General features: G+C 47.2%; 2 protein-coding genes across 2 annotated transcripts in view; one reads left to right on the top strand and one right to left on the bottom strand.

Moving 5' to 3' along the window:
- Positions 1 to 81: 81 nt before the first annotated feature.
- Positions 82 to 18,960, top strand: GNPTG (N-acetylglucosamine-1-phosphate transferase subunit gamma). Its single transcript, XM_087815741.1, has 11 exons — positions 82 to 139; positions 248 to 305; positions 389 to 456; positions 17,309 to 17,363; positions 17,430 to 17,513; positions 17,613 to 17,706; positions 17,784 to 17,898; positions 17,968 to 18,050; positions 18,134 to 18,265; positions 18,358 to 18,439; positions 18,529 to 18,960. Exons 1-11 carry the CDS (start codon positions 82 to 84, stop codon positions 18,624 to 18,626), a joined length of 927 nt encoding a protein of 308 aa, XP_087671867.1. The 3' UTR covers positions 18,627 to 18,960.
- Positions 18,807 to 25,754, bottom strand: part of UNKL (unk like zinc finger) — a 44,371-nt gene continuing 37,423 nt past the window's right edge. Inside the window, exons 11-15 of the mRNA XM_087815740.1 lie at positions 25,482 to 25,574; positions 24,557 to 24,784; positions 22,414 to 22,616; positions 22,073 to 22,327; positions 18,807 to 21,399 (exon numbers count right to left, since the gene is read on the bottom strand). Of these exons, the coding sequence (XP_087671866.1) occupies positions 21,244 to 21,399; positions 22,073 to 22,327; positions 22,414 to 22,616; positions 24,557 to 24,784; positions 25,482 to 25,574 (935 nt within the window). The 3' untranslated portion in view covers positions 18,807 to 21,243. The remainder of the gene's footprint in view (positions 21,400 to 22,072; positions 22,328 to 22,413; positions 22,617 to 24,556; positions 24,785 to 25,481; positions 25,575 to 25,754) is intronic.

Genomic DNA, 25,754 nt, shown 5'->3' with positions numbered 1-25,754 from the left:
TTTCCGGCGCTCACGTGACCAGGCGGCGCTCACGTGACCTGGCGGCGCTCACGTGACCGCGCGCCGGCCGCCGGGGCAGTGATGGCGGCTGGGTGGACGCGGCTGCTGCTGCTGCTGCTGCTCCTGTTCGCGGCGTGCGGTTAGTGCCCTGGCCCCGGGCGCGCCCGGCCTAGCCTCCTGCGACCCCGAGCCCCTTCCCCACCAACCCCCGCGCCCCCGCCCGCCTCCTCACGCCCCGTTCCCACAGGGCCCGCGTTCGCAGGCGCCACCAAGATGAAGGTCGTGGAGGAGCCCAACACGTTCGGGTGAGCAGCCTCGCGTGGCGCGCGGGCCGGGCCGGGGGGCGGCCCAGGGCCCGGTTTCTTCCTAACCCTGCCGCTTCCCGCAGGCTCAACAACCCATTCCTGCCCCAGACCAGTCGCCTGCAGCCCAAGAGGGATCCTTCACCCGTGTCTGGTGAGTGTGGCATCCTTGCCGCTGGCCTGGATTTTTGGGGGGACCAGGTCTGCTCTTGGGAGCCTGCTCGAGGGGCGCCAGGGAGGGAAGGACTGCATCGGATGAGGGGCCCTGAAAGTTAGGGCCTGGAGGCTCATGCTGTTCTGGGGTGACCCCCGACAGACGACCACCAGAGTTTGTGTTTGAATTTTGGAGCCTTTATTGGCTGGCCAGCGGCTACAGTTGCCGCGTCTCACCCATGTAAGAGCGGAACTGCAGCCCTGACCCTCAGTTCTTCTCTTACTTTATGCTCAGTAACCACAAAGGCATTGCAGTAAAGGGGTTTCCAATAATTTGTCAGGCTGTTAGCTTTTGGTATAGGAAATAAGGGGGGACCTTTAGTAACACAAAAGGAACCATTTAGACACAATGTCTTACAATGAGTAATGGGGTTATGCTTGGCCGGAGTGTGACTGGTTTGTTCTTTCTATGGGAACTCAGGGGGAGAGGCGATTATTGGGCTAGCTTGTCAGGCCTTGTCCTGTACGGTAGGGATCTTGCTCTACCTTTACTGTTAGTTTCTTAGGTATATTCTTCTGGCCATTGTGGCCAGAACAATGCCTTGGTTTGTCAGCATTTTAAAATTATTTTTGAGTGCGCGGTAATATTCCAGAACGTTCTTGAATCAAGTTCAGTAGTAGTTCCCGGACTTAGTCCTTTATTTCCTTCTCTAGAGGTGATTGATCTCTGTTAACAGTTTGGTGTATGTCCTTCCAGACGACTTTTATGCTCTTAACTGCATAGATATACAAGTAAAAAGCGTGTAGTAATTTTTGTATGGTCTTTGCGTGTTTATTTTTTTAATTAAAAAAAACTTTTTTTAAATATATCTTTATTGTTGAAAGTATTACAGGTGTCCCATTCCCCCCCCCCCCAATTGACCCCCTCCACTTCGCTCCCACCCCCTCCCCAGGCCTTCACCCCGTTATTAACTGTGTCCATGGGTTATGCATATACGCATATAATTTCTTCGGTTAATCTCTTCCCACCCTCCACTCCCCTTCCCCCTTTCCTCTGAAATATGATCGTTTGTTGCATGCGTCAATGTCTCTGGATCTATTTAGTTCATCAGATTCTTTTGTTCATTAGCTTCTTGTTAAAGAAGACCCTTCAACTTTTCCTGTAGTGCTGGTCTGGTGGTGATGAACTCCTTTAGCTTTTTCTTATCTGTGAAGCTCTTTATTTGACCTTCAGTTCTAAATGATAGCTTTGCTGGGTAAAGCAATCTTGGTTGTAGTTCCATTGTTTTATCAGTTTGAATATTTCTTGCCACTCCCTTCTAGCCTGCAAAGTTTCTGTTGAGAAATCAGCTGATAGTCATATGAGGGTGCTCCCTTATAGGTAACTAACTGCTTTTCTCTTGCTGCTTTTAAGATTCCCTCTTTGTCTTTAACCTTTAGCATTTTAATTATGATGTGTCTTGCTGTGGGCTTCTTTGGGTTCTTGTTGTTTGGGACTCTGTGCTTCCTGGACTTGTAAGTCTATTTCTTTCCCCAGGTAGGGGAAGTTTTCTGTAATTATTTTTTCCAATAGGTTTTCAATTTCTTGGTCTCTTCCTTCCCCTTCTGGCACCCCAATAATATGAATGCTGGGCCTCTTCAACTTGTCCCAGAGGCTCCTTATGCTATCTTCATATTTCTGGATTCTTTTTTCTTTTTGCTCTTCTGGTTGGGTGTTTTTTGTTTCTTCATGTTCCACATTGCTAATTTGATTCTCAGTGTCCTCTACTGTTGATTCCATGTAAATTATTCTTCATTTCAGTTCCTGTAGCCTTCATTTCAAATTGGTACTTTATTATGTTATTGATTTTTCTCCGTTATTTCCCTAATAGTCTGCTTAAACATTCTTATAAACAAAATTCTGAACTCTGTATCTGTTAGCTTGCTTGGATCTATTTCATTTAGTTCCTTTTCTAGAGATTTCTTCTGTTCTTTCCTTTGTGACTGTTTCTTTGCCTTCACATTTTGGCTGCTTCCAGGTGTTTGTTTCTATGTATTAGGTAGAGCTGCTCTGTCTCCTGGAATTTGTAGAGTGGCTTTGTGTAGTAGGTGTCCTGTAGGGTCCAGTGGCTCAGCCTCCCCAGTCACCTGAGCTGGGCCTTCTAGGTGCTCCCCTGTGTGGGCTGTGTGCACTGTCCTGTTGTAGTTGAACCTTGGTTGCTGTTGGCGTCACTGGAAGGAATTGACCCCCCCAGCCAATCAGCTGTGAGGACCGGCTGCAACTACCAAAGAGCTGCTGTGCTGGAGACACCCGTATGGATCAGGATTTACTTCAGTGGAGCTTTGGTGTTCACTGAGTGCGCCCCTTGAGTGTGTCACTCGTGGATGTGGTAGGGTTGTAATCCAGAGTCTGACCACCAGGTGCACTGTCTCTGGGGCCTCCGGGAGGTGCAAAGTCAGCCAGTGCCTTGCCCAGGGCCACCTAGCCTGAGCTACACAGCAAACCGTAGTTGGCTGCTGCTTGTGCTGGGCTTGGAGGTGTCCAGGAGAGGCCAAGCTATGAGCCAATGCAGGCTGCAGCTAGTGCCAGGCTTGGGGCCGCTTATCAAGCCGTATGGGGCCTGCTGCTGCTTGTTTGAGAGATTTTTAGGGAAGTCCTAAGCATGAAGCTCGAGAGGCTACTTGCACAGAAAAGCCCCTGGAAATGGCCTGGATGAGCTGCAGGTGGGGAGGGGCGGGGCCTCCGGGAATCAGGGGGCGGGGCCAAAGGTGTGAGTCAGGTGCTGGCGATTCAAATACGGCACCTGCCTGCCGGGTGTGTGCGGGGGATGGCTCGCCAAAGGAGCAATAGCTTCTGCCAACTCTTCTGCCTGGGAGGAAGCTGCTCCTCCACCTCTCACCCCAATTTCAGGCAGGTTAGGCCCTCCCCAAGTGTCCCGGGTCCTTTCAGGCTGCTGCCCGGCGCTGGGCTCAGAGGGAGCGCGTCTGAGTCTGTGCGCGGGCCCTTTAAGAGGAGCTGCCTGGGGCTCCCGTAGCCTCCGTGACCCTCAGCCACAGTCCCCGCTGGTTTCACAGCCCAGAGTTGTGGGGGCGTCTCTTCCTGGCCTGGAGCCCTGGACTGGGGGCCTGCTCTGGGGCTGGGACCCCTCACTCCTCCGGGAAACCCCCACCACCAAGATGTCCCTCCTGGGTTTAAACCGCGGCACCGGGGTGTGGGCCTGCGGACTCCTCTCTGGAATTCAGCCCTGTCCGCCCGTCTCCGCCCCTCCTCCCGCTCTCGATGCTTCTTCAGGTCCCTGGTTGTGGGGCTTCTGTTCAGTCAGATCTCAGGAGGCTCTGAGTGCTGGTGGTTCTGTGTTTTAGTTGTAATCTTGATGTGGTTGCGGGAGGCGGCGGGTGCAGCTGTGACCTATGCCGCCATCTGTTTCTCTCTGCGTTTTTTTTTAAAACAGTGCCAGTATACCGGTTTGTTCGTCCGCTGCTGTCATTCACTGTGTGTCTCGGAACTCTTCATGGTGTCCATGTAGGTCTTCATTCTTTTCACTTGTTGCTGGTATTTCATAGGATGGCTCTGCGTCCTGTTATTATTAAGCAGTGTGTTGTTTACATTTTTTGGCCGTTAGAAACAGTTCTGTGAAGAGCATGCGTGGTGTAGGGACTGCCTCTTTATAGGTTGTGTGAGTGGTTTCCTCCCAGAAGTGGTGAGGTCAGTGAATGAGTATTAACTATAAGAAACAAAATCCAGTTTTTTAATTGAATACTATATGTGTTTGGGTCTGTGCTGGGGATGCAGAAAGAACAAAACATACAATACTTGTCCTCATGGACTTGAGAGTTTAATGGGGGGTAGACAATAAACAAAGAAGTAGGTAAAGTGTGGAATGTTTGATGAAAAATGCTCTGTAGGTATGAAAAGCAGTGTGTGGGGGGGGGAGTGTGGTTTGGGGAGGAATTGCCGTTTTACTTATTTGTTAGTAAAGCAAGAATTTATTTGACTGCAACAAAAACACACTTAGGACAGTGAAACAAGGAAGGGCCTAGAAGAAGCAACAGGAGAGCCTAGGCGGGGCTGCTTTGTCTCACTGGGGAGTCAGAGAGAAGGGGCCTTGGAGGCAGTCAGGGGGTAAGCCCGGGAAGAGCTGCTACTGCCCCTTACTCCCCTGGTTGCCAGTCTCATGGGGTCCCTTGGAGTTGAGGAGATTATGTGCCTATCGGGGAGGAGAAAGGGGAAGGGAATGGGATTGCCGTTTTCAGTAGGGGACTTAGAGCCCTGGTGGGATAGTTAGCTGGTTGTGAGTACATAAAACACAGTTTATTCTTGTTTTATTATTTGTTAGTTGTTGTGTTATTTTCCATACGAACCACTGTAAACCTCCTTTTGCCCCCCTACCCCCCTTATTTAGGTGCTACTCTGTTTGGGTGTGTAGATATTTACATTTGTTATATCCTCTTCTTGGATTGACCCCCTTATAATTATGCAATGTTTTTCTTTGCCTTTTTTTACATGTTTTGTTTTAAAGTCTATTTTGTCTGAGTTTTGCTACCCAGCTTCCTTTATCCCTTTGCACAGTGTCTTTCAATTCGAAGTGTCTCTTGTAAGCAGCATAGAGATGGGTCATGTTTTTTGTTTTGTTTTTTTAAATATATCTTTATTGATTTCAGAGAGAGGAAAGGAAGAGGAGAGAGAGAGAGAGAAACATCAATGATGAGAGAGTCATTCACCGAGCCTACAACCTGGGCATGTGCCCTGACAGGGAATTGAACCCAGATTGCCTGGATCCTAGGTCGACACTCAACCGCAGAGCCATGCCGTGCCGGGCCACACTTTATGTTTTTGATATCATGTTTTAGATCTTTTTGTGTACACATTTCTTCTAAAGCTGGTTTAATGGTGATGTACTCCTTTAGTTGTTGCTTGTCTGAGAAACTCTTTATTTCTTCCTCAATTGTGAGTGATAACCTTGCTGGGTAAATTATTCTAGGTTGTAGGTTCCTTTCTTTTAGCACTTTAAAGCTGTCCTGCCACTTCCTTCTGGCCTGTAAAGTTGCTGCTGAGAAATCAGCTGATGGCCTTATGGGGTTTCCTTTGTATGTAATTCATTGTTTTCCTCTGAATTCTGCCTTTTGCACGGGCCAGGCTGCCTGTATTGCTAAGAGCAGTGGTGAGAGTGGGAATCCCTAACTTGCTCCTAATTCAGATTTGTACTGTCACTTCTGCTGAAGATGGTTTATAGCCTGTTGTTGGGTAGAGGAAGTTCCCTGTTGTTCCTGATTGTTGAGTTTTTACCATGAATGGGTATGCAATTTTGTGAAATGCTTTTTCTGCACCTATTCTAATGATCATAGGGTTTTCCTTTTTTTAAAGCTGTTTATATATAGTGAGTAGATAGCATTATTTTTTAATGTTGAGTCAACCTTGTATTTTTGAAATAAACCCTGCTTGGTCGTGATGAGTACAGTGACCCTTGAACCATGCAGGGGTTGGGGTGCTGACCGCCTGTGCAGTCAAAACCCTACGTATAGCTTAAGTCGGCCCTCTGCATGGAAGGATTCCCAACCACAAGTCGAAAATATAGTTCACCCTTGAACAATGTGGTTTTGAGCTTCGTGGGTCCACTTATATATGGATGTGTGAATGGACCCTTGCAGTTCCAATCCATGTTCGAGGGTCAGCTATATGTGTTCTATATATTGCTGGATTTAATTACTAATTATCTCTGACCTTTTTTTTTTTCATTTTTAGAATTTTCTCCAGTTCTTTTTCTAATTTTTGCTCAGATTGCCTATCTGTTCATTGTATTTTATTTTGTGCCCTTGAATATAGTTGTAATAAGGGCTTTAAAATCCTCTCAACTTCCAACACATGTGTCTTGTTGAGCTGATCTCTGATGACTGCCTCTCCTCTCGGGGGTGGGTCGCATTCACCTACTTTGTTATAGGTATCATACTTTTGAAACACATCTTGCTGTGGGCTCTGTTGTCTTCCCTTGAAGAGCATTATTTTTTCAGGCAGTTAGGTAGGCTGAACTCACACACTGACTGCCTGGCCTTACAGCTCTTGCTGGACTATGCACAGTGTTCCCAGGTGAGTGTGCACAGGGTTCAGCCAGACACACACACAGTTTATAGACAGAGGTTGAGGACACCCTGCAGCACATTTTTTTCTTTTATATTGCCCCAACTTTTCAGCTGGTGGGTCATCTCTCCTGTCCCAGTTTCTACCACCAGTGAGATTGGTGGGTTCTGTCCAGCCTTACCCATCGCAGTGGCACCAGCTGGGCCTGCCCTTAGATGAAGCCACACAAACAGGAATCGTTGCTGTTCTCTTTTACTCACTGACTCTTGTACTCCCACCTTCCCGCCACCCTCAGTCATTCAGACGTTTTCTCCAGGGTTTTTTGGTTCTGCCTCCTATCAGCTGGTGTGGCTTTTGATATTGTTCACACAGTTAGTTGCTTTATTCTACAGTATATGTATGATGGTTTTGAAACTCTAAGATGGCATTACTATTAACTCATGAAAGTACATGTTTGTAAATCACTAGGAGAGATTCTTTTCCTTGTGATGTGATTATTGTACATGGTTTGGTTTATTTGCTTTGATTTTATTTTTATTTTATTTTTAAAATATATCTTTATTGATTTCAGAGAGGAAGGGAGAGGGAGAGAGAGAGATAGAAACATCAACGATGGGAGAGTTATTGATCGGCTGCAGCCCGCAACCCGGGCATGTGCCCTGACCGGGAATCGAACCCTGATCGCCTGGATCCTAGGTCGACGCTCAACCGCTGAGCCACGCCCGGCCAGGCTATTTGCTTTGATTTTAGTTGTAGGGACTTATGCCATCCTTTTAATTTTATCTTTGAGCATGTAAACTTGTCCATATGTTTCACATGTAAATCCCTAGACACAGACATGTTCAGTGCTGGCATTCTGCCTCCCATCACATGTGCTCCCTGTGAGTGGCTGTTCGTTGTGGGTTTTTTTTTCATAATTGACACACAACATTGGTTTCAGGTGTACAGCATAATGATTCAGTATTTGTACTTACTGCAAAAAGATCACCACAGTGAGTCTAGTTAACACCCTTCAACAAGTTTTCTTGTGGCGAAAACTTTTAAGATCTACTCTCTTAGCAACTTTCATATATGCAGTACAGTATTATAACTGAAAGTTTGTGCCTTTTGACCCCCTTCATCCGGGTACTTTGCCTCCCCGCCCCCACTCCACCTGCCTTTGGGAACCACCAATCTATTCTCTATATCTATGAGCTTGGTGTTTTGTTTTGTTTTGTTTTTTAATTCCACATATCAGTGAGATCACATGGTGTTTATCTTTCTCTGATTTCACTTAGCCTAACCAAGGTCCATCACGTTGTTGCAGATAGCAAGATTTCCTCCCTTTCTACGGCTGAATAAATTCCACTGTATACATGCGCCACCTCATCTTATCGGTTCACCTGTTGGTGGACACTGACGTTGCTTCCACATCTTGGCTGTTATAAATAATGCTGCAGTGAACACAGGGAAAATATCTTTTTGAATTAGTGTTTTTGTTTTCTTTGGATAAATACTCAAAGTGGAATTGCTACATCATATGGTAGTTCTGTTTTTAATTTTTTGAGGAACCATCATACTGTTTTTCATGGTCGCCGCACCAATTTACATTCCCACCAACAACGCATAAAACTTCCCCTTTTTCCACATCCTATCCAACGTTCGTTCTTTCTCTTTCTCTTTCTTTCTCTTTCTCTTTCTTTCTCTTTTTCTTCCTTCCTTCCTTCCTTCCTTCCTTCCTTCCTTCCTTCCTTCCTTCCTTCCTTCCTTCCTCCCTCCCTCCCTCCCTCCCTCCCTCCCTCCCTCCTTTCTTTCTTTCTTTCTCTCTCTCTCTCTCTCTCTCTCTCTCTTTCTCTCTCTCTCTCTCTCTCTCTCTCTTTCTTTCTTTCTTTCTTTCTCTTTCTTTCTTTCTTTCCCCTCCCTCCCTCCCTCCCTCCCTCCCTCCCTTCCTTCCTTCCTCTCTCCCTCCCTCTTTCTTTCTCTCTTTCTCTTTCTTTTTTAATTTTAGAGGACATTTATTAAAGCTGGGGACAGTGAAACAAGAAAGGGCTCAGGAAATGAGCCTAGGCTGGGCTGCTTTGGCTCACTAAGAAATCATAGAACCTGGGGACAGATTCAGAGGTTTGTCTGGGACAAACTGCCGCTGCCCATTGCTGCCCTGGAGTTTAGAAGATGCTCGCCTGTGGGGGCGGGAGAGGGGGATGGGAAAGGTGCAGGCGAGCTCCTGGGAGAGAGGGCAGGTGCTGGGACCTCCATTTTCAGGGGTTTAGAGGCTGGCCTTTCAGGGGAGGTCTTGGGGGAGGATAGTAGAATATTCATCAGCTTTATGCTGATGCACCAAAATGAGATTCATTCTCTTAACGTCACCTGTCCTTGGGTGTGGTTGGCAAATGGCGCTAATTGGACTTCTGCTGTCTCCCCAAGTAGGGTGATTTATGCTATTTACCCTCTGGTGGGGGAGAAGTACAAACCTTTTACTCATAGGTGTCCTTGGTTTAGGGAAGAGAGGATTTACTAGGTGGCTGCACCTGCTGCTTAATTATCTGTCTTAGTTTCCCTATTTCGCTTGTCCTGGCTTGCTGGCCTGCCCCCCCCCCCGACTTCCATCCCTAAAATCTTTGAGGGGTGATGAGGTAGGATGGTCTGTCTTTAGTAACTGCTTCCTTCTGATAAGGGCTGTGGTCCCTGCCTGTATAGAATATGGAAGTTTCTCCCTGCCTGATTTAAGGGACACAAGGGAATGGGATCAGAGACCAGAACATAGAGGCTGTGAGCTGATTCTTCCAGAGCAGGGATAGGCTGCAATCCCCGAAGCATCAGCACTTTGAAATGGAATTGTGTCCTTCCAGAAGCGAAGTTGGTAGATTGCTCCATATTTCATTGACTCAGTTATTTAGTTCTGAAAATAAGTCATTTCAATTAAATTGTTGTCTCACTTCAGGAAGTGGTAATGCAGATGGGCTTCCAAAAAGAGACCTATAGTGTGAAAACAAGCAATCAGGTATTTAATAAGTTCATAGGCGTACATCCTATGAAAACAGAAAGACCACCACACAGGTTCATCAACACAGCAAATCATAAACCACGTTCTGAATCCGCAAGACTGTCAGTTCAGGAGACTTCTAGATGTAAGGATTTTGGTGGAATGGAATTAAACAGTGACACTTTGATAGATCCTTTTTGTCTGCAGTTTAAATATCTCTGGTGGTGTCATCAGGTGCTGAGGTAAATTCGGTATGGTATACATAGACACAGCCTTGGAAAAAAGTTTAGCTCCCAGTAATTCCTGGAAAGTCTCCCATGAACCATGTGAACAAGTGAGTACCAGGCTATTTCTCCAAGGGGCTCTTATCAGCTTCAAAGTCAATTTTCATTCCTTAAAGCTTTCTGGTGACATCCAGAGTCCAGACATGTGCCTTTCGATCATGACATTCCAGTCAGAATCTTGGTTAATAAAAACGACAGTTGGAAACTGGTTTTAGTGTCCAGTAATGAGGCAGTCTGAGTCACAGTACTATAATGTCAGCAATGGCGAAACAGCACCAGTTGTTGTTGAGCTTGGAGAAAGAAGCTTACCTTTTTATTTTTTTAAAGATTTTTTAAAATTGATTTTTGGGGGGGGAGGGAGGGAGAGAAAGAGAAACATCAGTCAGCTGCCTCCTGCACTACCCCTACCAGGGGGATCGAGCCCACAACCCAGGTATGTGCCCTGACTGGGAATCGAACTGGCAACCTTTCAGTGCCCGGGACAAAACCCAACTAACAGAGCCTCACCGGCCAGGGCAAGTTAGCTTATATTTGTAATACTAGCCATTCTAACAGGCGTGAGGTGGTCTCTCATTGTGGTCTTGATTTGCGTGTTCCTGATGATTAGTGATGTTGAGCAGCTTTCATATGTCTGTTGGACATCTGTATGTCCTCTTTGGAGAAATGTCTATGCAGATCCTCTGTCCATTTTTTAATTGGGTTGTTTGGGTTTTTTTGCTATTATATGAATTATTTATGTATTTTGGATATTAACATCTTATCAGATACATGATTTACAAATATTTTCTCCCCATTCAGTAGGTTGCCTTTTCATTTTGTTGGTTTCCTTTGCTGTATAGAAATATTTTAGTTCGATGTTCCATTTGTTTACTTTTGCTTTTGTTTTTTGCGTTTTTAGGCAGATCCAAAAAATAATGGCCGGGACTGATGTCAGGAGCTTGCTCCCCATGGTTTGTTCTAGGAGTTTTATGGTTTCAGGTCTTATGTTCAAGCTTTTCATCCATTTTGAGTTAATTTTTATGTATGGTGAAGGTAGTAGCCTAGTTTCACTCTTTTGCATGTGGCCATCTTGTTTAACCAACACCATTTCTTGAAGAGACTGTCTTTTCCTCGTTGTATGCTCTTGGCTCCTTTGTCATAAATTAATTGGCCATCTATGTGTGGGTTTATATCTGGGCCCTCTATCCTGTTCCATTGATCTGTGTGTCAGTTTTGTATGCCAATATCACATTGTTTTGCTTTTGTTTGTTGCTATTTTGTGATTTAACTTTCTGGTGTTTGGTTTTGTTTTATTTTGCAAGCCTAAGAAAATATGAATTATTTTATTGTAGTAAAATATACATAAAGTTTACCATTTTAGTCATTTTTTAGATGTACTGTTCAGAAGCATTAAGCACATTCACATTGTTGTGCAACATCACCCTTGTTTCCAGACTCTTTCATCCTCCCAAACTGAACCTGCCTTCATTAAACACTGACTCCTCGCTCCCTTACCCCAGCCCCTGGTGCCCACCATTCTACTTTCTGTCCTTCAGTTTGACTCCTCTAGATACCTCCTGTGGTCGGTGTCCCCCTAAAATTCGTATGTTGAAATCCTAATCCCACAAATGATATTAGGAGGAGGGGCCTTTGGGAGGTGCTTAAGTCATGAGAGTAGAGCCATCGAGAATGGGATTTCTGCCTTATAAAGAGGCTCCAGAGAGATCCCTATGCCCTTCTACCATATGAGGACACAGTGAAAAGGTGGCCTCTATGAACCAGACCTCAATCCTGCTGGTGCCCTGATCTTGGGCTTCCAGTCTCCAGAACTGTGAAAAATAAATTTCTGTAATTTATTACCCAGTCTGTGGTAATTTGTTATAGCAGCTCGAATGGATTAAGACAGTACTTCATAGAAGTGGAATCACATAATTTTCCTTGTGTGATTCTGTGACTGGCTTATTTTGCTTGGAATAATGTCTTAAAGGCTCATCTATGTTGTAGCATGTTTAGGCTGAATGCACATATACATTGTACGTTCATACTACATTTTATCTGTTCACCTGGCAGTGGACTCCTGGTTTGTTTTCACTTTTTGGCTGTTGTGAGCCATGCTGCTGTGAATGTGTGTAGAGTATCTGTTTGAGTCCCTGCTTTTAGCTCCTTTGGTATATACCCAGGAGTCGATTCCCTGAATCCTGTAACTCTGTGCTTAGCTTCATTAGGAACCGCCAAACTGTTTTCAATAGCAGCTGCACCATTTTACATTCCTACCAGCAATGCACATCCTAACCAACATTTGTTACTTTGTTGTTTTTTATAATAGTCATCCTAATGGGTGTGAAGTGATAATCTGATTGTGGATTTGATTTTATTTCCCTAATGAGCAGTATTATTGAACATCTTTACATGTGCTTATAGGCTATTTGTATAGCTTCTTCAGAGAAATGTTTAGTGTATCCTTTTACATTTTTTTATTGGGTTGTATGGGGTTTTTTTGTTGTTATAGTTTTTTATATTTTCAAGATTACTCCTATTAGAAAAGTTATTTGCAAAAAGGGTATTTTCCCTCTTCTGATGGTGTTCTTTGATGCATAAAGTTTTTAATTTTGGAGTTCAGTTTATCTATTTTTTTTGAGGAGGTGCCTTTTTCTTTGGTGTGTTATCCAAGAAATCATTACCAAAGCCAATGTCATAAAGATTTTCCCCTATGTTGTCCACTAAGAGTTTTGTGATTTTAGCCTCTGATTCATTTTTTTAAAATATATCTTTATTGATTTCAGAGAGAGGAAGGGGGATAGAGAGAGAGGTAGAAACATCAATGATGAGAGAGTCATTGATCGGCTGCAGCCCGCAACCCGGGCATGTGCCCTGACTGGGAATCGAACCCCGATCGCCTGGATTCTAGGTCGATGCTCAACCTCTGAGCCACGCCCGGCCGGGCTCTGAATCACTTTTGAGTTAATTTCTGTATATGCTGTAAAGTAAGGGTCCAGTTTCATTCTTCTGCGTGTGTCATTGCCCAGCACCATTGGAAAAGACTGTCCTTCCCCCCATTGAATGGCATTGTCAGATCATTTGTACGTGTAGTCAGGACTCTTTCTGGGCTCTCCATTCTATTCCATTGGTCTATTTGTCTGCCTTTATGCCAGTACCAGAGTTTTAATTGCTGTAGCTTTGAAGTTTTGAAATAAAAAATCAGGAATCCTACAACTTGGTTCTTTTTCAAGATAGTTTTGGCAATTTGAGGTTCTTTGAGACTCCATTTTAATTTTAGGATAGATTTTTCTATTTCTGGGAGAAAAAAAAGCCATTGGGATTTTGTTTTGTTTTTGTTAATCCACACCCAGGGATATTTTTCTATTGATTTTCAGAGCGAGTGGAGTGGGTGGGAGACAAACATCGATGTGAGAGAGACACAGATTGGTTGCCTCCCGCACACGCCCGGTACAAACCTGTAGCCCAGGTACATGCCTTTGAACCAGGAATCGAGCCTGAGACCCTTTGGTGCGTGGGGCTGATGCTCTAACCAGTGTGCACAGCGGCCAAGGGGCCATTGGGATTTTGATATGGATTACTTTGAATCAGTAGGTTACTTTCGGTAGTTTGAGGTCTTAATATTACACCTTCCTATCCACAAACACAGGATCTCTTTCCATTTATGTGTGTCTTTAATTTCTTTCAGCAGTAGCTTGTAGTTTTCAGTGTACAAGTGTTGTGCCTCCTTGGATAAATTTATTCCTAAATGTTCTGGTGTGACCCGCGACAGACGAGCACCAGAGTTTGTGTTTGAATTTTTGGAGCCTTTATTAGCTGGCCAGCGGTCACAGTTGCAGCGTCTCACCCATGTAAGAGCCAAACTGCAGCCCCCACCCTCAGTTCTTCCCACATTTTATACTCAGTAACTACAAAGGCAACTACCAAGGGGCTCCTAATAATTTCATAATTTGTTAGGTTGTCAGCTTTTGTAACATGAAACAAGGAGGGACCTTTAGTAACATAAAAGGGATGATTTAAACACAATGTCTTACAATGAGTAATGGGGTTATGCTTGACCGGAGTGTGACTGGTTTGTTTTTTCTATAGGACTTCAGGGGGAGTGGTAATTATTGGGCTAGTTTGTGGGGCCTTGTCCTGTACAATAGGGATCTTTTTCTACCTTTACTGTTAGTTCCTTAGGTGTTCTTCTGGCCATGGTGGCCAGAACAGTGATGGCCAGAACATAAATGTTTTTCTTTTCAATGCTATTGTAAATGGAATCATTTTCTTGAATTTCTTTTTTGGATTGTACATTGTTAGTGTAGAGACACTGGGTTTGGAGCATCAGTTTTGTATCCTGCAACTTCACTGAATTTATTAGCTCTAGCAGATTGTCGGGTTTTCTACATATGTAAACATGTCATCTGGAAACATGACAAAAGTAATTTTACTTTTTCTCCAGTTCATTCTTTCATCATCATTATTATTATTATTGTTGTTGTTGGCCTAGTTGCTCTGGCCAGAGCTTCCAGTACGCTGACTGGAGTAGCGCAGTGCTGTGAGCAGCCTTGTCTTGTTCTGACCCTAGGGAGCAGCTTTCAGCTCGTCACCGTCGAGCATGATGTGAAGCTCCGGGTTGTGCATAGATGGCGCTGCGGTGTTAGGAACCCGCACGTCCTCAAAGCAGTGCTGAAATCTGCGGGTGCTTCTGCAACAGTCGAGGTGACCATGTGGTTACCCCCTCCTTCTGTTAGTGGGGTGTATTACTTGATTGATTTTTGTATTTGGACCATTACATTCCAGAAGTAAACCCTACTTGGTCCTGGTGTAGAATCCATTTAATGTGCTATTGAATTCTAGTGTTTTGCTGAGGGGCTTTGCATTAACATTCATAAGGGATGTTGGTCTGTAGTTTCCTTGTAATGTGTCTGTCTGGCTTTGTTGTCAGGGTAATACAGCTTCAGAAAATTGAGTCAAGAAGTGTTTCCCCCTTTAGGTTTTTTGGAAAAGTTTGAGAAGAACTGGTGATTGTGTGTTTCTAGGAATTTGTCCAGTTCATCTGGGACCTAGGTTATCAATTTGTTGGTATACAGTTGTTCATAGTATTCTTATAATCCTTTTTGTTTCTGTAAAATTGTTAGTAATACCTCTCCTTTCATTTCTGATTTTAATAGTCATCTTTTTTTCTTAGTCTAGCTAAAAATTTGTTGATTTTGTTGATCTTTTCAAAGAACCAACTTTTGGGTTTACTGATTAATTTCTACCTCCCTCTTGCTGCTTTGGGCTTAATCTGTTCTTTTTCTAGTTCCTCAAGGTGTAAAAGTTAGGCTGACTTGAAATCTTATTTTTCAATGTTTTTACAGCTATAAATTTCCTTCTTAGCATCACTTTCACTGTATCCTTAAGTTTTGGTAGCTTGTGTTTTCATTTTTGTCTCAAAGTATTTTCTAATTTCCCCTGTGATTTCTTCTTTGACCCAATGGTTGTTTAAGATTGTGTTATTTAATTTTCATATGCTTGTGAATTTCCCACTTTTCTGCTATTGATTTTTGGTTTTCACTGTGATCAGAAAAGAAACTGATTTCAGTCTCTTTAAGTTTATTAAGAACTAGTTTTGTGTCATAATATATGGTCTATCTGGAGAGTGTTTCATGTGCACATGAAAAAAATGTGTAGTCTGTTGTTGGGTGGGGTGTTCTGCCCGTGTTAGGTCCAGTTGGTTTACAGTGTCATTCAAGTCCTTTATTTCCTTTGAAGCGGGGTATTGGTGTGTCCAAGCATTGTGTTACTGTGTTTCTCCCTATAATTTTGTCAGTGTTTTCTACGTATATTTTCAAGCTCTGACATTCTGTATATATCCGCCGTTTATAATTGTCATCATCTTGGAGAATTGACCCTTTTCAATATATGCCCTTCTTTATTTCTTTTAATAGCTTTTGTCTTAAAGTCTATTTTGTCTGAAATTATTACTGTAGACACCCCAGCTCTCTTTGGTTAACAGTTGCATGAGATATCTTTTTCTATCTTTTCACTTTCAACCTGCTTGTGTCTTTATACCTAAAATGAGTCTCTTCTAGTTGGATCATTTTTTAAAACACATTTGGCCAATCTGTGCTGTTTTTTAAAAAAAATGTTTTTATTGGTTTGAGAGAGAGGGAGGGAGGGGAGAAACATCCCGTATACACCCAACTGGGGATTGAACCCATGACCTGGGTATCCAACCCAGGTCTTACTGGGAATCCAACCAGCAGTCTTCAGTGCACAGGACAGTGCTTAACCAACTGAGCCACACTGGCCAGGACCACTTTGTGCCTTTTGAATGGGGAGGTTAATCCATTTACATTGAAAATAATTATATGCATACCTAGGAGATGCTGTGGGTTTGATTCTAGACCACTGCAATAAAGCAGATGTTGCAGTAAAGTGAGTCACATGAACTTTTTGGTTTCCCAATGCATATAAGTTATGTAGTATATTAAATGTGCAATACAGCGTTATGTCTACAAAACACTGTACATACTTTAGTTAAAATAATACATTATTATTGCCCTAGCCAGTGTGGCTTAGTGGTTAGAGTGTTGGCCCGTGCACCAAAGGGTGGCCTGTTCGATTCCCAGTCAAGGGAGTGTACCTGGATTGTGGGCTCAATCCCCAGTAGGGAGCGTGCAGGAGGCAGCTGATTGATGTTTCTTTCTCTCATCAATGTTTCTCCCGCTCTGTCCCTTCCTCTCTCTCTAAAATAAAACATTTAAAAATAAATACATAAATAAATAAAGTCTTTAGTAAGTCCAGTGTCTAGGCTGCTCTCCGGGGGGCTCTGTTAGTTTTGCCTTTGAATAGGCTAGGTTTTCCTGTTTCTTCATATGCTTTGCAATTTTTTATTGAAAAAATGGGCCTTTGAAAAAGACACCTCTGCCAGTTGTTTGCAGACCGGCTCTGCACTGGGGCATACCCTGAGCCTGAGCAGCCTGAGGTGTGTCTTTTCTAGCAGGTGTGTACATGGCTGCTCTTGAATGTCTTTAGGTCTTAAGAGTCTCACCCCAGCTTCTCCCTGGGGCCTTATATGGTCTTTTGTGTGTGTCTACCCATAACCTCTTGCCCCAAACTTCTGAATCTCTAGGCCCCTGCAGCTTTCATGAGCAGGGCTCACTTTTCCCACCTGAGATCTGAGGGAGGCCAAATGGAGACCAGTCCTCTGGCAGCCCCCAGCCAAGTTGGGAGTTTTGCAGATAGGTCGGCCTGCTCCTTGCACAAGGCAAGAGAAAATGCCGCAACACTGAGCTGTCAGCTTGAAGGTGCTTTTGCTCTTGGTGTCCACTTGGTTGCTGTAAACCTGTTCTCCAGAATTCCTCTCACTCTATCCAGTTTCTGGTTGCTCTGTTGATGTTTCAGAGAGAAACAGGCTGGGTGCTGCCTTAGTCTGAGATTTTGCTGATGTCGCCCAAAGCTCTCGTGCTCCATTTAAAAGGTTTAAACCAACTTTTTCCTGAACAACCCCAGTTTTGTGGGCTCTCAGGTTTTTTTGCCTCGTCTGCATTTGCACACGCCTGCTCGTAGTACACTGGACTCAGCATATTGCATTTTCCCCTTCTAGGGCCTGTGCATCTCTTCAGACTTTCTGGCAAGTGCTTCAGCCTGGTGGAGTCCACGTGAGTGAGGGGAGAGGTGGCAGGGGAGGGGGCTGGGAACACCCCTGACAGTGGCTGTACCCTCAGGTACAAATATGAGTTCTGCCCATTCCACAACGTGACCCAGCATGAGCAGACCTTCCGCTGGAATGCCTACAGCGGGATCCTTGGGTAAGCTGGGGATGGGGACAAGTCAGTAACTGCAGGCTCCTTGGGGTGGTGCCATTCCCCACTCCCCCGCCAACCTTATGCCCTGCTCCCTCTCCCCAGCATCTGGCACGAGTGGGAAATCATCAATAACACCTTCAGGGGCATGTGGATGAGGGACGGCGACTCTTGCCACTCCCGGAGCCGGCAGAGCAAGGTGGGACTATATAGGATGGGGCCTGGAGGCAGAGGGGTCCCTGCTTCACCCACCCACCAACGTACGTTTCCCTCCAGGTGGAGCTCACCTGTGGAAAAAGCAACCGATTGGCTCATGTGTCTGAGCCAAGCACCTGTGTCTACGCACTGACCTTCGAGACGCCCCTTGTCTGCCACCCTCACTCCTTGTTAGGTAGGATGCTGGGACCCTGGGGGGTGGGGTAGAGGGGCTCAGCTAAGTCTGGGTTCTCTTGGATCTTAGTGTACCCAGCCCTGCCCGTGGCCCTGCAGCAGAGGTGGGACCAGGTGGAGCAGGACCTGGCTGATGAGCTAATCACTTCCCAGGTGAGGTGCTGCAGTGGGCACCCCCTTGGCTGGGCGCAGCACAGCGAGGAACTAGCTGTCCCCTCTTTGTTTTTGACCTGCAGGGCTATGAGAAGTTGCTCAGGGCACTTTTTGAGGATGCTGGCTATTTAAAGGCCCCAGAAGAAAGTGAATCTGCACAGCAGGAAGGTGGTGCTCAGGGTCTGGTGTTTGAGACCTTGGAGAGCTGCAATAAGGTACAGATTGGGGGAGTGGGGGCTGAGTTCCCTGGCCACAGACAGCCTCCTGCCGAGGGACCTGACTTTCCCTTTGAACTTCTCTGTTCCAGGCACATAAAGAACTGTCAGAGGAGATTAAAAGACTTAAAAGTGTGCTGACCCAACGTGGCATCCCCTACCCCAAGCCTGTGGGTAAGTCATGCCTGGGGAAGGGCCCAAGTCCACCTTGGGACCTGCTGCCTGTGAGCCAGATCCTTACCTGTCAGCTGGTGTTTTGGCAGAAACTTCCAGCTCTGAGCACTTGGAATCCAAGACACCCACAGACAGGACAGCAGAGCAGCTACGTAGCAACCCAGGGATGCTTGGGAACACCTTGTGACGTGGGATGGGGCTGAAAACAGAACCAGACTGTGGCATCCTATAGCAGGAAGGTGAAGCAGGCCGGGACCCCGGTGCAGAGCAAGAAGTCCCAGGAAAAGCACACTACAGGCAGAGGACGTTTTCCCTCTGTGCCTTCCAGGCCGGTGGCTCTCAGGATTGTACTCAAAGATGTGGACAATTAAAGATTCAAAGTTTTAATTCCATACTGATAAAAATAATTCCATGAATTCTGTAAACCATTGCATAAATGCTGTAGTGTAAAAAAATTTAAACAAGTGTTAACAACTTTAAACAATTCACTACAAGTAAATGATTACGCATTATAAATACTACCTTCTGGGTTAAGGAAATTCCATTCCAATAACATTCTCATCTAAATACTCAGAACAAACATACAGATTGGGGGCTTCCATAAATTAGTCCACATGAAGCGTCCACACACTGAGTTGAGGTCTGCTGATCAGTTACATGAATAATGTGACAATGATATTACCGCTAATATTGAGCACTAGAGCTGAGACACACTGAGCACCACTTGGCTTCCGCTGCTACACCCAGCACTCCCCTCTTCACCCACAGATGGGACAGTGAAACCCCTAGAGGGCAGGCCTGTCCCCAGCTCAGCCTGTGAGGCGTGCAAAAGGTGGCTCCCTCAGAAGACCAGGGCCATTGCAGGGGTGGGAGGACCCCAAGGAGCAGCCCCCGGGAGTGTACTGCAGTGACAGCCCTAACAGCCCCCAGGCACCCTGGGGGTTCCATTCTGGATGGTTCTTTGGTCTTCCCACCATACATCTATTCTCAGAGCCAGTCCTGACCTGAGAAGGGTGAGTGCTCAAGGGCTGCACCCCAACCCCAGCTGTGGTACCCCTGTGAGCACTACACCCCTGGCCCCCCAAACTCCACAGAACTGACCAGAGTAGCTTATAAATAGACCTAAAGCTTAATTGTTCTTAATCGTTTATAATCTGAAAATGTCTAGGCTAGATATCAGTAATAAACACTGTCCTGCTATCCCCAAAAAGGCCAGTGGCCTAAAATGGAAAACAGGTGCATAAATATTAATAAAAATAATTTTAAACAGTGATAACAGTAGCACAAAATATGTTATTTCTAAGACCTAATAAATCGTCACTATAATTAAAAACAGATTCACTAAAACCAAGTCAAACAGTTAACCTTTAGTAGCGCACTAGCTGCGGAATGTCATGGATCCACCTTTAAAATGACTTTTTATCAGTTTGTCTTATGTTAAAAAATGTTTTAAACTTATTACTATAGTAAATACATCCTAATTTGGTCACTGATAAAAATTTTTACCTAGTCACTTTGCACTTTAAAAATGCTATTAAAATTCTTTGGCAAAGCCCCAGACAAGTAGAAACCCGTCAGTGTTCCTTCTAGGAGGGGCCAGTACCTGCTCCTGCCCCCCAGTGGCAGGTTCCGCAAAGATTTTCTCGCAGCAATCTAGATGGGCTTCACTGAGAACAAAGTTGGTGTAAACTACAAACATCTACTTTTTCTCAGATTTCTAGAAAAAAATGACCCATTGCAGACCAGAGAAGATTCGAGTCATCACTAATATCAAACCCATTCTCTGGAATTTCTGCTGTGGCTCTGAAGCCAGGCTGCCACTTGGGGGCCAGGGGACCAGCAGCAGAGCCAGGTCCTCACGAATGACGGATAATACCTGGACTCACAGTTCTGACTACAGCGTCAGAAGTGTCGCCTTGAAGTCAAACATGCCGAAGACTGGCGAGCCTGTCCCACTCTGCAGGAGTCCAGGTGGTCCCAGGTGTGCGGAGTGCCCAGGGGCCAGCGCCAGGAAGGCAGGGAGCACTACTGCCCGTTAGGCTCTGCAAAGCGGCTCTGTGAAGTGAATGTACCTCCTTGGTTGCACTTTTCACTAGTATCAAATCATCTTACAAAGTTTCAAGGGAGAAAATAAACCAAATGAACCATTCCCTTCACTTCTTTTGCAAGGCACAGGCACTTAGAAAAAGTGGCCACGGGTCATAGATGCGTGATTGAGCTCCCTCATTTCACGGTGCTGGGAAATAAAACTCCAATTAGTGTGCGCGTGCACAGGGTTAGGAACAGTTCCTTTCATAAAATTAAAAACATCTAAATGTATGTCTTTCAATAATCACTCTGCTATAAATACTATTTGCACTTAATTTAAAACCTATAAAAATCCTAGGCATTTCTCACTACTAGATAAATGTTCATTTCATAAGTACTAATTTCAGAATATGAAATCTAATATATTTACCATACTATGAATTACAATAAACTGATAGGAAATATTTTAAGTTCACAGTACACATACAAAGCTTCATATCGCATATTAAAAAAACATGAACCTAGAAAGCAGCTTATAGCAACTGAGACTGTAAATTCCTCGGTTTACAAAGTGCTTGGCTGGGACTCGAACTCCCAGGATATGGTCACAGTAGTGTCAGGACCGCAAATCCCATGTAATTACTGTGCCCACCTGCGGGCAGGTGGGTGCTGTGGGTTTGCCTTTAAGGTATACGAGAATATACCATGAAACGGTGCGGCCAGGGCTGGGGTCCCGACATCGGTGGCACCAGGAAGTGAGGCCACCATGGCTGCTGTCACCACTGGAGGGGTTGGCCCTCGCAGTAGGGGCACTCAGGTGCGCTGGCCACACAGGGCTCGCAGAGCACACGGTGCTGGCAGGGCTGCAGGACGGCGCCGCGGGCCCGCTCTCCGCATACCACACACTGCTTCGCTCGGATCTGGAAGATCACCTGTGGGGGAGAGAAACTGGCGGATCACAAAAGGCCCCTCCCCACCACTGGTCCCCGGCTTGCCCAGAGGTGACTTGAGAACACATAATGGCCCCATGGCTAGCTCAAGAAGGCTCAGGGCTGGGGTGGGACACCTGTGCCAGGAGTCACCCCAGTAATGCAAAGATGGAGGTCAGAGCTGCTTTTCCACAAGACTGTTGGGCGGAGGACTGGCTCCTGGGGGACCAAGCCTTCTTGAGCAGGGCCAGGCCAGGATGGAGGAAACTTCCAGATGCCCTGGTATGGAAGGAGTTTCTAGCTGAGCTGAACACAGGGTTTTCTGCTACTCCAGAAAAAATGAAATCAAGCAAGGAGGTGGCCAGTGACTCTGGTGATCAGTGACATACCTCAGACACACCAACACTGGGGCAAGAGGGGCACCCATTCTATCCATGAGGGCACAGGAGGCAACATACATGGAAGGTTCTGGAAAGGAAGGGCAGGGCCAGCCTGGCAGGAGAGGTGGTGAACACACTACTGGGAGCAGAGTGTGAGCTGCCACCTGAGGAGTCGGATGAGAGGACCACATCCGAGGGGAAGGAGGGGCACTGGGCCAGGTCCCAGTCGTCTTCTCTCCCATACACTGTGCCAGGGACAGACATCAGGTACCTTGGAAACAGAAACCAGGACTCACCCCGTCCACCGCCTCCAAATCCAGGCGCAGCTGACTCTGCAGTGAATGCAGCTTGGGCAGCGGGATGGCACCGATGTCGCCGCAGCCCCGCAGCCCAGGGAGGGTGGACATGCCGCGGCCTTCCAGCTCCTCCCGCAGCTGCCGAAACTGGGCCTCCACCTCCTCCTTCCTCTGCAGCGCCAGCTGCCGGGCGCTGTCGGCCGCCAGGGCGCGCTCCTTCGCCTCCTTGGCCTCCCGCTGCCACGCGTCACAGGCCTGAAACGCAGGGGGCTGTAGCGGCTGGCGGGGGGAGGGCGCCCGCACACCCGTCCCCGGAGCCTGGGCACCGCCCCAGAGCTCACCTGCTTCACCTGCTGCCAGGACTCTTCCCACTGCCTGATCTTCCTCTTGGCCTCGTCCAGCTGCCGCCGCACCCGCGCCAGCTCCGCACCGTTCGGACTTGCAGTTGCAGTGGGTGTGGGGCCGGCGCTCAGAATGGGGGATGGGCTGGGAGAGAAGCTGCCAGAAACAAAGTCCCAGATGCTCCCGGGGACTCCGTTCAAACCTGAGTGTGGAGGAGACAGACGTCAGCCCCAGGCGTGCTGAGACATCACAGACATCTCCCGGGCAGGCCCTGGGACCGCTGGGGCTCCACTGACAAGGCTGCTGCCCCTGGTCTTCCAGCCAGGCGCCTTCCAGCTGCCTGTGGCGTTTAAACAGAAAGGAAATGAATTCAAAGTTTCTGTGCCTGCATCATGTGGAGCGGCGCTTCTCAAACTCTGGTCCCAGGAATCCTTGACACGTGTAGATCATCAGGCAACTTCGTCACCATGTGAACACCACAGAGCGCACTTACACAAACCGAAATGGCGGAGCAGAGCCCACCCACACCTAAGCCCCATGGTGTAGCCTACTGCTCCTGGGCTACAACCTCACTGAGTACTGCAGGCAGTTGTAACAGTGGTAAGTTTTTGTGTATCTAAACATAGAAAAGGCACAATAAAAATATAGTATAAAAGGTAAAACATGGCACACCTGTATAGGGCACTTACCATGAGCGGAACTTGCAAAACTGGAAGCTGCTCTATGCGAGTCAGTGAGCGGTGAGTGAGTGTGAGGGCCCTGGTTTTTGCTGTTCACTAGTGTAGACTCTATAACCACTGCCCCACACGCCCTCCCGCTTCCTTCCGACAGGGTCAGAAACAACACTGAAGCTGTCGGTGCTGCTCCATGACCAGCAATGTGGGCCAGACTGATGAAATAGCAAGAAGAAACTGGCTGGGTAATAGTCACTGTCAGGAGGGAGGAAGAGGTGGCCTGAGGATCAGTGATGATAAAAGAGGACAGAGAGAGAGAAAGGAGCACAGGGCCCTGTGCTGGCCGTGTGGCGACTGCAGTTGGAGCAATGGTCAGATTACGGAGCTTTGTGGTTTTCATAAAAAAGAGGGTGTTTAACATGGAAAGGGTGTAAAACTGAGGACTCAATAGTTTGACTTTAGGAATTTGGTTCCATTGGCCCAACTGGCACAAAGGGCTCTCTCACTAGCACTAAATTAATGGAAGAAGAGAAAACCTTATCTGTGTTTTACATCATTACAATCTGAAAATATTTCCAAAGTCCAGGGACAGGCTGACTCCACACAACCACAGAAAGCTTTACTAAAGTGGCAGTGGCACTTCATGCTTGCTAAGGCCACTGCTGTGCACTGGTGTCCTTGTACAGGATCTTAGGTCCTCAACAGGGAATTTACAGCAGTGCGCCCCACGACCATCACGCGGGACCTGCGAGGCGGGAGCGCCCTCTGAACAGCAGCTGGCTGTGCCGGAACAGCCCGGACTGACCGGAACGTAACCCACGCTCCGAGGCGAGGGGCTGCACGAGGAAGCCTGCTCGCCCCCACGGGTACCGCTCCCACCAGAGAACAAGTTCCCCTGAAGCGCACAGCCTTCCTTCCTCACAGGAAATTCAGCTCAGGGCCACCGTCCTACGTGCAGCCCGTTGCTGACCAGAAGTCATTACGTGGTACATGACCATTTAAAATTAAACAAGTATTTTAAAATACTAATTCTTTTAAAGTATAACAGGATACATAAAATAAGTAACATTTCTGAGTGAAAGAATGTAAAATAAAAAATGGCACTGCTCCTATTGGGTCTCTGGTGACATCACACCTGTGCAGCCTCAGAAGTCACTGCACGTGCAACTGAGCAAGGCGGGTCACGCTGCAGCGTTGTCATGACTGTGGCCCGGGAACACTGAGACCCTGAGAGAGTCTGACAAGCAAACTCCTGTCCGAGCCCCAGGGCACAACCAGCAAACCAGCAGAGACGTGGACAAGCGGCTGCCTGGGATAAGAGGCAAGGCCTCGGCACAGGGAGCGTGCAGGGCAGCAAGGTGCAGCCCTCAGCGGGAGGAAAACCAAGTGGGGACAGCCACCCACGCCTCAGCTTATTCCACTTAAACTGTCACTATAGGGTAGCCCCTCCCCACGAACCCCAGCTCACCTAGAGAGTTGTAGGACGATGCCGAGGAGCCGAGCACCCTGGGCTCCGACTTGAGGGGTGGCGGCTGCTGGGGGGGCGTCATGGCCGAGGAGACAAGAGGCCCCGACAGGGACTGGGAGAGCGAGCTGAGCGGGGAGGTGGACAGGGATGACGAGGAGTGCAGGGACGGGGAGCGGGCCAGGCAGCCGGGGATGGTGACGGGCTCCGAGCCCCCCAGCGACCTCTGACCTGCGCAGAGTGGAAGGCGGGACAGTGAGGGGCGGAGGCGGCCCTGTGCCCAGGAAACAGCACAGCATGGCCTCTGGGCTGGGGGGCAGCAGCCAGAGCAGGGGGACATGGGGCACGGTGCTGGGGATCCCAGGCCTGCAGCAACCTCGTGGAGGTGCAGCTACAGAGCTACCCCCAGGCCAAGATGTGGCCACACAGCCCTCAACCAGTCAGACAAGCGGCAAGTGCACAGGACAAGGGTTTCAGCGGAGGTCCCACAGAGGCCAGACACCCACTAGGCCCTGGCAGCCAACCCACCCACTGGCATGATGGTCCCAGTACTTGCAGGGCCCCCCGAAATGGATTAATTTGTTTTAACATCAGAAGACAAAGATGAGCTTTTAGGTTGAAGAAAATGATTTGGTATGTTTATATATCTGTCTTCATGCCAATGCAGTGGTGGAAACGCTTCAGAAGGCTGTGAAGGCTGGCCATCCCTGTCCCCCATCCTGCACCCCCTACACACCATCTCTGCGGGGGCCACTTCGCTCAGGTGGAGGTAAACTGAGGAGTGGGAGGCTGCCCAGCCTGGGCTGCAGGGGCCTGGGGGACGGGGAGGGGACCTCTCCCACCCTAGAACCACTTAAGGATTCTTGGAAGGAGAGGCGCAGCCAGCCCCGGACACCCCGACTAGAGTGCCAGGTGTCATCGTTCTTACCTGTGGGTCCAAGGTCACTTCCGTCCTGCTCGTCCAACTCCTTATCCAGGGGGGCAAGGCTTACATCACTAAGATGGAGATCTAAGGCAGAACCTGTACAAGACATGTGTTAGAGCGGGGACATCCTGCCTCCAAGCTGGGGGCCAAGCTCTCCCCGCCCACCCTCCCATCCAACACTCTCTCCTCCCGAAGAACCAGAGCCTCTGGGCATCCCACGTGTGGCCCTGAAGCTCAGCTTCCACCTTTAGATTTCTAATCACTGGGTGACATTTG

Source organism: Miniopterus natalensis, chromosome 3, assembly GCF_054644295.1.
Source record: "Miniopterus natalensis isolate mMinNat1 chromosome 3, mMinNat1.hap1, whole genome shotgun sequence".
Taxonomy (NCBI): domain Eukaryota; kingdom Metazoa; phylum Chordata; class Mammalia; order Chiroptera; family Miniopteridae; genus Miniopterus; species Miniopterus natalensis.
Note: the sequence above shows the minus strand (reverse complement) of the source record. Positions and strands in the feature narration are given on the sequence as shown.